At 48.7% G+C, this 14,337-nt stretch overlaps 4 protein-coding genes across 4 annotated transcripts, besides 3 other annotated features; 1 reads left to right on the top strand and 3 right to left on the bottom strand.

Annotated features, from left to right (window-relative positions):
* Positions 1-1,071: 1,071 nt before the first annotated feature.
* On the bottom strand, positions 1,072-1,941 carry PVX_092100 (hypothetical protein, conserved; the record flags this gene model as incomplete). Its single annotated transcript, XM_001615363.1, has 1 exon — positions 1,072-1,941. One exon carries the CDS (start codon positions 1,939-1,941, stop codon positions 1,072-1,074), a length of 870 nt encoding a protein of 289 aa, XP_001615413.1.
* A 206-nt stretch (positions 1,942-2,147) lies between these two features.
* Positions 2,148-2,217: a microsatellite.
* Positions 2,218-2,699: 482 nt separating this feature from the next.
* Positions 2,700-2,722: a microsatellite.
* A 585-nt stretch (positions 2,723-3,307) lies between these two features.
* On the bottom strand, positions 3,308-6,325 carry PVX_092095 (hypothetical protein, conserved; the record flags this gene model as incomplete). The annotated part of the gene is made up of 1 exon (XM_001615362.1): positions 3,308-6,325. One exon carries the CDS (start codon positions 6,323-6,325, stop codon positions 3,308-3,310), a length of 3,018 nt encoding a protein of 1,005 aa, XP_001615412.1.
* Positions 6,326-7,085: 760 nt separating this feature from the next.
* PVX_092090 (A/G-specific adenine glycosylase, putative) lies at positions 7,086-10,077 on the bottom strand. Its single transcript, XM_001615361.1, has 5 exons — positions 8,183-10,077; positions 7,919-7,981; positions 7,676-7,750; positions 7,514-7,567; positions 7,086-7,389 (listed from the first exon to the last, which is right to left on the bottom strand). Exons 1-5 carry the CDS (start codon positions 9,734-9,736, stop codon positions 7,294-7,296), a joined length of 1,842 nt encoding a protein of 613 aa, XP_001615411.1. The 5' UTR covers positions 9,737-10,077; the 3' UTR covers positions 7,086-7,293.
* Positions 10,078-11,033: 956 nt separating this feature from the next.
* Positions 11,034-11,115: a microsatellite.
* Positions 11,116-11,339: 224 nt separating this feature from the next.
* Positions 11,340-13,788, top strand: PVX_092085 (proliferating-cell nucleolar antigen p120, putative; the record flags this gene model as incomplete). Its single annotated transcript, XM_001615360.1, has 1 exon — positions 11,340-13,788. The coding sequence occupies one exon, from the start codon at positions 11,340-11,342 to the stop codon at positions 13,185-13,187; it is 1,848 nt and encodes a 615-aa protein (XP_001615410.1). The 3' UTR covers positions 13,188-13,788.
* Between the last annotated feature and the right edge of the window lie 549 nt (positions 13,789-14,337).

The following is a 14,337-nucleotide window of genomic DNA, read 5'->3' as shown; positions in this document are numbered from 1 at the left end:
TTGGGAGTGCCCCATTTGGGTGCGTAAGACAGTAGGTACTGGGAAAAAAAAAAAAAAAAGTAAAAAAGGAAGGAAAGAAGGAATGAAAGATGAACATATTTTGCATTTTCCCCACTTCTGCATGCTTGCATTTTTTCCCCCCGTTCGCTCTCCATTTTAAGGGGCAATCCTCCGTTTCTTCGCAAAAGCTTACAAACGAACATTCCCCTTGGGGGGAACAAAGCCATTACATCGCACGAGTACGCGCAGTTTTTTTTTTTTTGCCAACCCCTCAGCGGCTCCCCCGTTTGATCGGTTAACCTGCCGGCGAGGAGAACTGTGTGAAAGTCAGTCCGCGTAGATTTGCATGCCCACATTTATAACCCACCTGTGGCAGCTCCACTAAAGTGCATATTTCAATGAGAGAGCCATCTTAACGACGCTAACGAGGGGGGAACAACTTCTCAGCCTTATCAAACGCGTAGGAGGAGTGTCCTCCCCTCGCTGGTGATACCCTTCATATGGGTCACCAAAATGGAGATACTGAAGCGTCCCCACTGAGTGGTACCCCCGTGCAGGGAAAAGGGCAGCACAGTAATGCTCTCCCGATGTGTTGATTAAATTGTTCAACGGGTAAGAAAAAGTGCCCACGGAATGAACGCGCGGGGGGAGGGAAACAACCCATGCATTTCAGCGCTCCAAACAAATTACACAAAAATGAGTGTCCACATTGGGGATAAGCGACTAGAGAACAGCTCACGTGTGTCAAACTGGAAACGGGGTGGCCACACGTGCCATCCCCAAAAAAAAAAAAAAAAAAGCGAAAAGGGGTAGAGACGTAAAGGGCGACGTGGTGATAAACCCATAACATAACGCCATAATGTTATGGGGCAAGTAAATGCGCAACTATGCGGGTTCATCTGGTGGACGGCGCTCTGCACATACGAATTGGACCTAGCATGCCTAGTCGGGGGGCGCGCTAAACTGCTCCCTAACGATTCACATGCTCTGGAGTTAACCCATAGTTGCTACTCAACACTCACGCAGCATGCGGACACGAATCACTTCCCGTGCCGCCACCCCACGGCTGCCTCATTTCTGATTAAATACCTCCGTAATCAGGTAGTAAATTATGTAATAAATGGATTGGGGGCAGTGGGATGAGCACACATTGCTGACTGATGGATTAGGTGCGTTGCAGTAGAAATGGGTCAGGAAGGTTAGCTCCCCATCGGTTTGCTCTCCACTGGCGTGCTTCTCCACATCGCTGTGCTTCTCTCCTGTGGCGTGCATCCCCCCCCTTGCCGCGCACACCCGCTTGATCGCCTGCAAATCCGAGGAGACGCTCGCGTCCAGGGCCTGCAGCGAGTCGAGCAAAATGAGCAAATAAATAATCCAGACGTACAGCGCCCACGAGTGCCCCTCCTGCCGATCCACCAAATGGCTAGCTATCACATGCAAGTAGTGAACCACCTGTTTGTAGTTAATGCCATAGATATACAAATGAATGCACAGCGGCGATGAACAAAAAACGGAAATCAAATTTTCCCTCCTTTTCAGTTTCGTCAGCACGGAACAATTAGCACTTTGGTACTTCACCCCATCGATTACTTTCCTGTTGTATTTCATGTGCATATATCTCCTCACATTCCTCACGTAATGGATAACTTCCTCCTTCCAAGTGGCACAGCTATGGATCTTCAAATTAGTCTCCTTATACTTGTCTAGTAGTACAAATATTTGGTGCAGCGAATTGGATTTCCCCTCCCCGTTTTTTTCACTTCGTTGCTGTTCCTCTTTTATCTCCCGCACGCTGACTGTACGGGGAAGTTGGTCCCTCTCATTTTTCACTTGTCTCAAATAGGCCACGATGGATTTGTTTTCCTCGTTCGTTATGTCGCTCTCGAAGATTTCCTCCAGGGGAAACGCCTCGCTCTGCTGGAGTGCGTCCTTGCCGTCCATTTGGGGGGCGGCCATACGGGAGTGAAAAGGAAGCCGCTGGTGGGGCGGCGCCACTGGGGGGGATAGCTCTCAGTGGTAATTTGGAGTGGTCCATCGAAGTGATCCCTTTTTGCCGCTTCCCCCTTCAGCTTCCCTACCCACTGTACTACGCTCATAAATCACATGCTGCAAAGTAACGACGCAGGGGTTAAAAATGTTGAACTGCTAGCCAAAAGAGGCAACCCTTTTTTGCAACTGCGCCTTTCATTTGTCCCTAAGGAGTAAATTGAAAATGTAGGGCCGCGAACCATGGGAAAAGAGAAAATAAGAATGCCCCCTTTTCGCAAGCGAGTTTTCTATGCAGTCCTGTTTTGCGCCTTCAAAAAAGGGAAAATGGGTTCCTCACATGTTGCACTATATATATAATGTTTTTTTTTTTTTTTTTTTTTTTTCCGCGCCGCTGCCCCCAATTCACCTGACCCGTTCAGGCGAAAACGCTTTCTGAAAAATTTAAAAAGGGGAGCATCGAACTTGTTAGGCGGCGCTTTTCCCCTCATTAATGCGTCTCGTTTGGGTAAATTCCTAGCCATAGATGGACGCTGGTCGCACCGTACATCTCACATCGCGCATCACACATCGAAGCACGTTACTCCTGCTCGCCCCCGCTGCAGCCCCATCAAAATGCATCGCGCACTGATTATCGGCGGAGTTAATTTCTCACGTGCGCTACTCCATTGTTATGCCTGCCGCTTAATGACTTTTTATTTTTTTTGTTCCTCCGAATGAACAACGTTTTGTTCAAAGGGACGCAGGCACAAGCGAACACGTCACCTGCGCACTGTCCAAATGGACGTATCCTAAACCAACTGGTCGAAGATAACCCTTTTTTTTTTTTTTTTCTTTTTTTTTCCCTTCTATCCCTTCCCACGCTGCACCATTTAAATTGAAAAAAGGCCCTTCCACCGCTTCTCCTAACGAGGGATGGTGTTAAACGGGAAAATTCACAAAGAGGAGTCAGCCATCTTTCCACTGCGGATTAAAAAAAAAAAAAAAAAAACAATCCTCAGTTTTGTCTCTACGCAAAGCGCAAAAACGATCAGATCAAGTTGGACAAAAAGGGGCCTCTTTCTTCAAAGAAAATTTGGACCCCCAAAAAAAAAGGGACAGAAAAAGGTCGTCAAGCGAACAGACATGACAGCTTAACAAATTTGCACATCGCGGTAGGGGAAACCTTCTGTTCCCCGTATGGCAGTTTTTATTTTTTTATTTTTGTGCGTCTTCCCCCGGTGGTTGACACGGACAAATTGGACGAGCGCGCTTATGGTGTGATTTTCCCCTTCCCGGTAGCGCTCGTATGTGGTGCGGCAAAACTGATGCTACCGCACGGTCACTCCTCCCGCTTGGCTTCCCCCCCTATACGACGTCCCCCCCGCAGGAACTTGCCAAAAAAGGACTTCTTCTTTTTATGGCGTGCCCCCGACTGGCCGTCTTCCTCATCGTCATACGCCTGCGGGGCCTCAAACGCTATGTGCTCATTGGCGGACAAATGGGAATTCTTCATCCTCTTCAGACTCCATATTAGGGAGAACCCCTTCTTCGGCAAGTCGTAGTTGTGAGAGGTGACGCTGGAGAGGATGCCTTCCTCGTCCTTCTCTGGGAGGCTCGCAAAACGAGGGCGTGATTTGTTCGTCCTGCGGGCATCATTTTCGCCGACCCGAAGTGAACCATTTTTGCTACCCCCACGTGCATCATTTTCGCTACCCTCACGCGCATCGTTTCTACCCCGCTGCCCTGGTTTCTTCCCCCCCATGGAGTCACTTTCCTGCCCCAGACGGGACCCCCTCTCCCCCCGCAACGCTTGCCGCACATTAATTTCGTGGGTACTGTCCACGTCCCCTTCGTTATCTTCCCCCTTGTGGAGGATGCTTGCCGGTGGGACCCCCCCTGGATCTACTCCCTTCCGTACGCTGCTCTCTTCGGCAAAACTGCTTTTCACATTTAGCTCTCCCCTTAGGGTAAAGCTGGTGGCCTGGTGACCATCTCTCAAATGGGACGTGGGGGATGTCGCCTCGAAGGAACTTCCCCCACTGGTGTAGCCTGAACCGCTATCGCTGCGGGTTTCTTCTTGTTCGCCATGCGGTTGGCGGTTAAGCGGTTGGTGGTTAAGCGGTTGGTGGTTAAGCGGTTGGTGGTTATGCAGTTGGTGGTCTTGCAGTTGGTGGTTTGTTTGACCGTTCGTTTGGCCGCTCCTTTGGCTCTCCCCCTCGGAGGAAGACATGCGGTCCAGAATTTTATCGATCACGCAGCGATTGCACGGCCTGGGGAGCAATTCCTGCGTGCGCCCCTCTTTTTGTTTCCTTCCCTTTTTCCCATTTGACGACCCTGCCTGCTCCTTGACGCGCCCACCCCCTACGCGCGAGCGATCGCTGGAGTGAATCCATTCCTGCAACTTCCCATTTTTCCACCTGCCCAGCTTAAGGACAAGGTTACAGGATGCGAATGTAAACAGGGGGCTGCGGGGGGTGATGTCTCCTTCGGTGACGTGCCTCAGGTTTAGGCAGCTTAGGTAATTTTTCAGACGTTCGATGTCCTCGAAGGGGGGGTGGTTATCCTCTGTTTGGTGCCTCTGCTGGGGGGGATTCTTCTCTCCAGAGGGGTGGTCCCCCCGATGGGTCTCATCACCATTTCGTCCATTTGTCTCTTCCGATTCGTCCGAGTCGTCCGTCTCTTCACCAGTGCCTCCACTTGTCTCTCCCGATTCGTCCGATTCGTTCGATTCGTTCGATTCGTTCGACTCACCCGAGTGGTCACTCTCTTCACCAGTGCTTCCCTCTCCCCGCGAGTTGCTGCCCCCCCAGCGCTCCTGCACCCCGCGCCGAGTCAAGAAGCTGTTGGTCACGGAACAGATGTGCTCCCTCACCCTTTCATAGAAGGTGCAGTTAAATTTGAAGCTGTTGCATTTTTTCCTCTGCAGGTGGTCAAAGTAGGAGCGGCAGGTCTGGTAATACCTCATGCGCAGCAGAGTCATCAGGAAGAGGTACGCGTCCAGGTGGTTACACTGGGGTGTCCTTCCGTTTGGGGGTCCCTCCCGAGGTGGCTCCTCTTGTGAAGCGGCACTGAATGGGGCGCCGCATGCCTCGTACTGGTCTGCCGCTCCCCCCCAGATGGCCCTCTTCAGCTCGGCGCGCACCCGGCCCTTCTCAAAAAAGGACTCCTTTAGAAGATTTAAAAAGAAGTACTCCTTCACCTTCCGTGTTTGCTCGAAAAAGAAGAAAAGGGGGGCCCCTTCTCTCCGCTCATATTCCCTAATGTGCTTAATCACAATGAAGACGCCATAACCGTGCTGCTTATTGTTAGACCAGTTTCCAAAATAGATCCTCCCATCATTCCACTTGTAAATTCCTATGCCCTCCTTGCTATTATTGGTAGAGTGATACCCGTAGAACTGCCGCCTGTCTAACCACACAATTTCGCAAGCACCCCCTATGCAGTTCCTTTCCCAATTCGATATATACATTTTCTTCCTATTAAAAAAATAGATCCCCTTTTTGGAGAAGCAATTATTTTTTACATGCCCAATGTACATGGACTCATTTTTCAGAATAAAAGCTCCAAAGCCATTTTTTTCTCCTCTTCTGTAATTCCCCAAAAAGACATAATTCGCCTGAACATGTTCAATTCCCTTTTCATTTTGTTTATCATTTGACCAGAGCCCTTTGTAAAACGTACCATCTGTATGCGTAAACATGCCGTAGTGATTTGTCTTGCCTCCCTTCCAGTGTCCTATATAAATACTTTTGGAGAAATGAACATACAAACCGAACCCTGTAATTTCATCCTCCTCAAACTCTCCTATGTACATGCACTGGTCAGGCGTAATGATCACTCCTAATCCGTGTTTCTCATTTTTTGGGCTGACTTCCCCGATGTACACCACGCCTGTATCAGCAACGCGCAGCATGTACTTTTCGTAATTTAAAATTATATACTTTAGGAAGATCAAATTTGTGGCGTTTCTCTTTTTAAAGAAAAGGAAAAAATCGTCCTCATACTCCCTAACATACATGAGTATTTTTTTCACGTTAATGGTGCAGTCTCTCTCGAGATGGTCTCCGAAAATGTCCCTTTTATCGGTATGTGCCCCCTCTTTGTGTTTTCCTTTTTCGCCTGACCTGTTCATATTTTTTTTTTTCTCCAAACGGTAGAAATAGTTGTCGTCCGTCTCTTCATCTTCATCTATATCTTTGTCTTCTTTTTCACCTGCACCTTCCTCTTCGCTTAGGGGGTTCTTCCCCACGGCTTCATCCCAGCACAGGTGCACATCTTGCAGCTTTTTGTTCGCCTCCCCGTTAGGCATTCGCTCTTTCGCGCTGCTCACTTCTCCGCAGCTGCATTCGTTTCCCATGTTTCGCTCGCCCGTTCGACCCGTTTGACCCGTTTAATCCCCCGTCTTAGTCAGTTCTGCGAGTGTAAATCGGTTCAAGCGGACGTCTCACCCCTTCACATGCGTGGAAGCACAACGGAAGAGGGCAAAACACCTCGATGGTCTCTCCTGCAAAGGGGCTATGCCTACCACCCCACACCATTTAGTCCGCTTACCACGGGGATACACACCCTTTGCGCTTCCGTCCTACCCTACAAAGCTCAATAGTCGCGACAAACAAATCGGTGCATGCGGCGGGGGAGTAAAGACACACTCAAATGCTTCCGCAACCGGTGTGTGAAGAACATTTCTGTTTTTCTTCAGTGGTGACTAGCACATGTTGCATGCGAAAAAGGAATTCTCTAAAATTGGCACATGCACTTACGCGTGTAAAGGTGTGCCAGAAAAAGGCGAGTGGAGGGTCATGCATGGAGACATAATTTTCTCTTTTGACAGGCACAAATGGGAGAAAAATGGGAGAAAAAAGGGGAAAAAAAAAATAAAACTCCTTCACTTGCCGTGGGAGCCTTTTTCAGTTTCCCACGTTGGCCCTTCAAAAGGGGGATAACAAAGTGGTCATGTGAAAATGAAGAAGCCAGCGAAAAAATGGCGCGCTGGGCAAGTGAAGTAACGAAGCGGCTAAGCAGCCGAGCAACCGAGCAGCGAAGCGACTTCCCCAAACGGGCGCGGTACGCACGTGCAAACAAGGCAAGCTAAATCGAGTTGCGCGCAATTCGGCTGGAAAAAAGTGGGGTCCAATGACGCTTCGTTAAAGCAGATAGGGCGCGGCAGACGGACCGAGAAATGTCGTAGCGCCGCCACTCACAAATGAACGCTCGATGGAGCACCCCCCCGTGCATACGATGTGGGGCCAATTTTACCGCCCCCCCCCGTAGCACTCGAGGGAAATGCAAAAATACGCAACCGGTGCCTCCCCCATAGCCCCGGGTCTACAAGCAAAATTCTGAGAGAAACGTCCTAGACACAGTCACGCTTTTTCTGTAGTGGTCTATTATATTTTGACAAAAGCTGTTGTGCGTGAAGTCCTGCATGTGTGGGGAAAAGGGGGGAAACATTTCAAACGTGTAATCACAGGGGTGGCAAAAAAAAAAAAAAAAAAAAAATGCAGCGTTAAATTGACAAACAAGCAACATACATGTCAAACAATACCTGAATGTCTTTCAACTTTATCCAGACGTTTTCCTTCCTCTCTGTAACATTTTCCTATAAAGAAAGGAACACGTATGCAAACTTTGTAGGGAGAACAAAAAAAAAGGACAATGCAAAAGTGAAAAAAAAAAAAAAACTGCGCGCTAGCTTTTTTTTCCCTACCGCGTTCAGGACAGAACATACGTAAATGTACGTGTCATATGTGAGGTGAGAAAATACATGCTTAAAATTGTTAATCTTGAAAAAAAAAAAAAAAAAAAAAAAATAGCTAGTCGGGAAATTTACAAATGTGTGCAAAATTGCAGGCGTAGCAGCACAAATTCGCCTTAACTGTGCAGGTAAAAATGATAAAAAAAAAAAAAAAAAACACATAATGGGGAGAACAAGGGAGGTCACAAAAATTACATAGGTGAAGGAATCCTCCAGGGAGTTGCTCAAATTTAGGCTGCTCAGCAACCCATTTAAATGCTAAACAAGGGGGAAAAGACACATGTAGATTGGGTGTGTACAGATATGTCCGCAAAGCATCGCCATGGTGAAATGAGGAATTGTCCACATGTTACGTTTACAACAAACGGGGGATACAAACAACTGTGTGTGCAGACAGAATGATATTCTCCTTTTGGGGGGAGACAGACTCCCTCCATTCGTTCATCATCATAACCATACCGTGTGCGCAACTTTTTTATCAAACTGGTCCAGGAGCAAAAGGGGAAACAAATAATGCATTGAAAACAAATTCGAGTTTGTGTTCTTTATCATCAAGTAGTAGTCATCCTCCAGGTGTTCTCCACTTTTCTGACCCGTTAAGGTGATTTTTTTTTTTTTCGCGCCGCTTTTTTCCACCTTGCTTGTTATACTTGTTCTGTCCCCCTTTGGAGGGCCACTGCTCTTTACGAGCAGAACGAGGCACACCTTTTCCGTTTTCTTCTTTTTCTTCGTCAAGGGGACGCTCTTAATTTCGACGTTTCTGTCTTGGACGCAGAGCTTGCATGCGTCGGGGTGGGCCGGATAAAACGAACTGTCCCGTTTATCACTATTACTGTTACTACTATTATTGTTACTATTGCTACTATGGCTACTATGGCTACTATTGCTATTATTCCTCTTCTTCAAATAGATGAGGCAGTGCTTGCTCAGGGGGCACTGCGCGCACTGGGGGGAGCCATTACAGATGCTGGACCCCAAGTCCATTAGTGCCTGACTGAGGTCAGAATAATTGGAGTCATCTTCACACAAAACGCGGCTCACCCGTTCACAGTGCTTCGTTAAAACGGTGGAGCCGCTATAATTAATCGTGTCCGTAATTCTAGAAAAAATCCTAATCACATTTGTGTCGATGCATATATCCTTCCTGTTGTACAGATGTATGCAGATCGCCTTGGACGTATACTCCCCTATTCCTGGCAACTCCTTGAGTAACTTTAAATCGTTGGGAAACACCCCATCGTATTTTTCAACCACATGTTTGCAACAGTCTAGTAGGTTCTTCGCTCGGTTGTAGTACCCCAGCCCCTTCCACACTATGAGGACTTCATCTAGGTTACTTTTGGCTAGCTCGAAAATGGTGCCCCATTTGTTCATCCACTTGAGGTAGAAACTTACCACTGTGTGAACCCTCGTTTGTTGAAGCATTATTTCGCTTACGTAAATTTGGTAGCCCCGGACACTTAGGTGTTGCTTCTCACTTGGGGGCCACGAGTCATCCTCTTTTTTTACTTCTGTCTGGGTGTTGCTAATCGGGGTGGCAATACATCCCCCCGGGGTAGCCTCCACCTCGTTGCTGGGCTGACCTTTGCACGAGAAACCCTCTGAGGAGTGCAAAGGTGAGTTCTTCTGCGCAGATGAATTCTTCTGCGAACATTCATTTTTGACTCGTTTCGCCTCCCGGAGGGGTAACTCCTCTTGGTCCTTTTTCCTCCCCTTCGTAATAACCCTCGTCCCATCTTCCCTACTGGCACCATTTCTACTAATTTGAGCATCTCCCCCTTTGCAGAAGTAGCTCCTTATGTCGCCTTGGGGGTTCCCCTCCTGCACCTGAACGCTGGTGGTGTACGGTGGTTGGTCATTCCGCCAGGGTAGTTTCCTCCTATATTTGTAATACCACTCCAGGAGATCCTTTTTGATTTCCGAGCTGTGCCTTATGAGAAAATCGTAGTGGTACTCTGGCTCGGTGTGCTCCTTTCCGTTCGGGGGGGACTCCTCCGCTTTTGCATCCTCCATGTTAAAAAAGTACCTCCCCTTTTGTGGGGGTAGCTTTTTCGTTGGCAATTTTTACGAAATGTGGGGGGGCGGCAGCCTGCTCCGTCCGGGATCTCCCTCGATGGGTGCTCCGATTTGTGGCCTATACGCGGCTATTATTGCTATTATTGCTATTGCTATTATTCGCACTCTTCTTCTTATTGCTCCCCTTAGCAGGATACCATTCGCAGGGGGAAAAAAGTGCCCCCCCCCTGTGTGTTTCATCCTGGGGCTCCCTTCAGTTTGCCGCTCCCTTTTTTTGAGAACCCCTCGTGATGCAAATGGCCAGGTTGTTTTGTTTTGTTTTGTTTCCCCTTTGGAGCATTCCCCCCTGTGTTTTTTTTTTTTTTTTTTTCGGGGCTCAGAAAGGGGGAACGTTTTTATTACACGTTTGAAGGTGTTCAAATGGGGTAAACATTTGGCCCTTTTTTTTTTCTTTTTTTTTCTCAGTAGGTCAGCTTTAGAATCCCACTGGGGGAAGAAAGATCCACAGTGGCTGTCACGAAATGTCTTTTTTTTTTTTTTTTTTTTTTTCTTCCAATCTGGCACTTGCGCGAAATTTAACCTGACAAGTTTTTTTCTACCAAGCGGAATGGTACGAAGGGGGTTTTTGCAAAAAATAGGTCAATCTATCCCATTAGCGGCATGAAAGATGTGCCCATAGAGGATTACCCTCTATTTGCGCTTTTCCAACGTATCGGTTGCGACTCATGATGGGATGTGCTTTTCCTTGGAAACTTCGGGAAGTGGACCACCGTCCTGGGTTACCACTGCAAATGATATCTCCTTTACGATTCTGGGAGATGTAGCGCTCCTCTGAGATTTCCCTCTAAGTGAGCGTAATTTCCCAGGCATTGGAGGGGTCCCCCCTTGAACATACCCGTTTCGGTGCCGTGTAAAGGATCAGCGCCGCCCCGGTGTTGTAGCCCCTTGGTTGGCGTGGCTCGAGCGGGGGTATTTTTCTATATAAAAAAAGAAAAAAAAAAAAAAAAGAACACGTTGCCGGCATGCATAAATGGAGAACGAAAATCACAAATGGGAAAAAAAATGCGCCCGTAATGACCGTAAAATGTCCTTAACTTGAAATTTATTATTTTTTTTTCTCTCCAACGTGGAAGTGAAGCTACAATTTGTTCATCCGTTGAGTATTTTTTTTTTTTTTTTTTTTTTTTCCATTTGGCTAGCACAGCAGGCCGACTGGCACCCCCGCGCTGTTGGCCACCACTCTCTGTCGCGGCTGGCAGAACGGAAGGGGCTCTCCTTCAAATGATTAGCTTTGTTTGCTGTGAGAGCGCGCCACTTGGGGGATAGTCGCCGTTTCTTCCGTTGCCCATTTTGGAGGATCCGCTCGTTCGGACGCAGCTGTGAGCGCGGCGAATGAATACTCCTGAGAACACTCCCTTGAATACTCCCTTGAGTGCTTCTGCAAATTCGGACCTGGTGGTCACCTCTTACCCTTAAGGGAGAAACATCCATCACCATTAGCATCACCATTAGTATTGCCACCCCCTGAGTGGCCACTTCTCCGCTGCGCCCTTCGCGTGTGCCAGAACAGTTGAGCACTGCTTTACGCGCCCCCCTCAACATGGAACTCCCCGAGGAGGGAAAGGCCCCCCCCGGGGAGGAGGACGCCCAGAATGGAGAAGCCGGCGGGAAAACGTTTGCCCTTTTCGAAAATGAGAACTTCGAATTGAATGCAAGTGATGAGGAGTTCGAGGAGGAGCAGCAGGACGATGGCGAGGAGGAAGATGGGGAGGAAGATGGCGAAGGAAGCGGCTCCGAGAGCGAGGGCATGTCGTACGACGATTTGAGCAGCGGGGGGGGGAGCGACAATGAGGAGGGTAGCGCCGATGGGGATGGTCTCGCCAATGTGGATGGCCCCGCCGATGAGGGGGACGAGGCAACCCAGCGGGTGACGGACGTGCGCGCGCAAGTGGCGGGGGTGCTCAAAAGGAAAAGCAAAAGGAGGTGGGTAAACAGAGAAGAGCAAATCTACCAAGACGAAATAGGCGTCTACAGAAAGGGGCAGCTCATGAAGAGCGAAGATATCGAGGACCGCATGAAGTACCTCCTCCTGCTCTTCACCGAAAGGGACAAGGTGGTGAAGCTACCATCCACAGGAGCCAAGGCAAAACTAAACAAAGCAGCCATTGTGAAAGAGCTCCTTTTTTATTACACCTATTTCTATGAGTACAGTGAGCAGCTAATCAAATATCTATACTACCTGTTTGACCTAAAGGAGCTCTACATGTTCCTAGAGATGAATAACTTGCCGAAGGAGATTCACTTACGAACGAACACGGTGAAGATCACGAGGAACAATCTATTAAATATTTTGAAAAGCCAAAATATAAACGCAGAAGAGGGAGCCAATTGGAACAACGTAGGGATAGTCATCAACGATGCTAATTCAAATGTAGGGTCTCTAAATGAATACCTGTATGGCTATTACATGCTTCAGTCTGCCTCTTCTCTAATCCCAGTGCTCGAGTTAAATGTAAATCCAGAAGACACTATATTAGATATGTGTGCTGCCCCTGGGGGAAAGTGCACCTTCATATGCGCTTTGCAAAAGAATAGAGGCCACGTATACGCCAATGATGTTAACAAAATGAGGTGCAAAGCTATTGAGGCTAACGCCTCTAGGTTGGGAATACAAAATTTAATAATCACCTCCTTTGATGCTTTAAAAATTGGGAAAAAATGGACCTTCCAATTTGATAAAATCATTTTAGATGCTCCTTGCAGCGGCACAGGAGTTGTTAACAAAAATAAAGGGGCGAGGAGAAAGACGCTGAAGGAAATTAGGGAACTCGCACAGAAGCAAAGGAAACTGCTGAGCAATGCCATCAGCTTGGTGAAGAACGGAGGCATCGTCGTCTACTCCACTTGCAGCATCACTGTGGAGGAGAACGAACAAGTTATAAACTACATTTTAAAAAAAAGGGATGTGAATGTCTTGCCCACGGACATCCAAATTGGGGACCCCGGGATCACTCACTACAGGAAGAAAGAGTTCTCCAGCAAGGTCGCCCTCTGCAGGCGGATTTACCTGCACAAGCATAACCAGGACAATTTTTTCGTGGCCAAGCTGTGGAAGCGCTCGGACGCGGTCTACTCCAAGGGGGGGGGAAGCGGCGGAGTGAAAAGCGGCTTAGTGAAAAGCGGCGTGGCTCATAAAAACGCTCGAGAGAGCAGCGGCGTGGTTGGTAAAAACGCGCGAGATGCGGAGCGGAACGGAGATGGGCACCCCAAGGTGGGCGCGAAAAATAAGAAAAAGGGAAAATTTCGAAATGGGAAGGCAAAGAAGAAGAAGGAAAAGGCGGGCGCGCCCCCCGCGATGCGAGGGGACAAGAAGGTGAAGAAGGGGCCCCCCTTCGGCGGAAAAAACGCCAAGTTTGGCAAAAAAAAAAAAATGCACAGGGGGAAGTGACGCGGAGAGTGCGTGCAGAAGAAATGGATACCACGGCGATTCCGTCCGCCGATGGCCTTCTTCAGGTGGGCCGATTTCGTCTCCGCTGAAGGGTGGGAAAAACTCGAAGGAGGCAGCTTGGTTCCCCGAAGGAGGCAGCTTGGTTCCCCGAAGGAGGCAGCTTGGTTCCCCGAAGGAGGCAGCTTGGTTCCCCGAAGGAGGCAGTTTGGTTCCCCGAAGGAGGCAGTTTGGTTCCCCGAAGGAGGCAGCTTGGTTCCCCGAAGGAGGCAGTTTGGTTCCCCGAAGGAGGCAGCTTGGTTCCCCGAAGGAGGCAGTTTGGTTCCCCGAAGGAGGCAGTTTGGTTCCCCGAAGGAGGCAGTTTGGTTCCCCGAACGGGCGCATCCGTTTTGTGTACACCGCGCGTGGGGGAGACCCCTTTGGTTTTCTCCATCCCCACGTATTTTTTATTTTATTTTATTTTTTTTTTTTTTTCAAGTTGAGAAAATTTCCTTTTATTTTTGCGCACGAACCATTTTTATGTTCCTCTTTGTGCCACCAGACTCCCTGTCAAGCCACCCCCAAAAAGTAAACCCGTTCTGAATTGCTCTAAACGGGCACCCTTTTTTTTTTTTTACCATCAGAGGAGTAGGCCGCATCCCACAGGGTAGCTTACCGTCTGGGTGGAAAACCCCACACGGAAATGTCAAAACGGGGGTGACAAAATGATAACCATGTTGGCGATCATAATAAGTTCGCCCCGTAATTGGCTGTACGGTGAATTGGGATGGACCAAGCGGGGCATTTCTTCGCATGCGCCCCCTATTTGGACACGCTCCATGGGGGGGGGATACTCCCTGGTTGGCGAACTTCACCCCGAATGGGTCCCCAAGGATGAGCTCTTTGGTCGGCTCGCCTTGGGCGAACCGCTCAACCGCCAGTTCGGAAAAGAGGTGAAAGAGGTAATAAAGGGAAAGAGGGAAAGGACGAAAAAGATGCATTTTTTCGCCTTTTTCCACCCTATTTTTGCCTTATTTTTCCCTATTTTTCCCAACCCAAGCTGGACGCACCCCCTTCGCATAATTGCGTTCGCCCCGCAGCAACCAGACGCGGAAACGCGCGGAGGCGAGCTACACTGCAGAGCAATCGGCATAGCTGCGTTGCTGGGCAAACG

Source organism: Plasmodium vivax, chromosome 9 (genome assembly GCF_000002415.2).
Source record: "Plasmodium vivax chromosome 9, whole genome shotgun sequence".
In the NCBI taxonomy this organism is placed as follows: Eukaryota; Apicomplexa; class Aconoidasida; order Haemosporida; family Plasmodiidae; genus Plasmodium; species Plasmodium vivax.
This window is presented reverse-complemented; position numbering and strand designations above follow the sequence as displayed.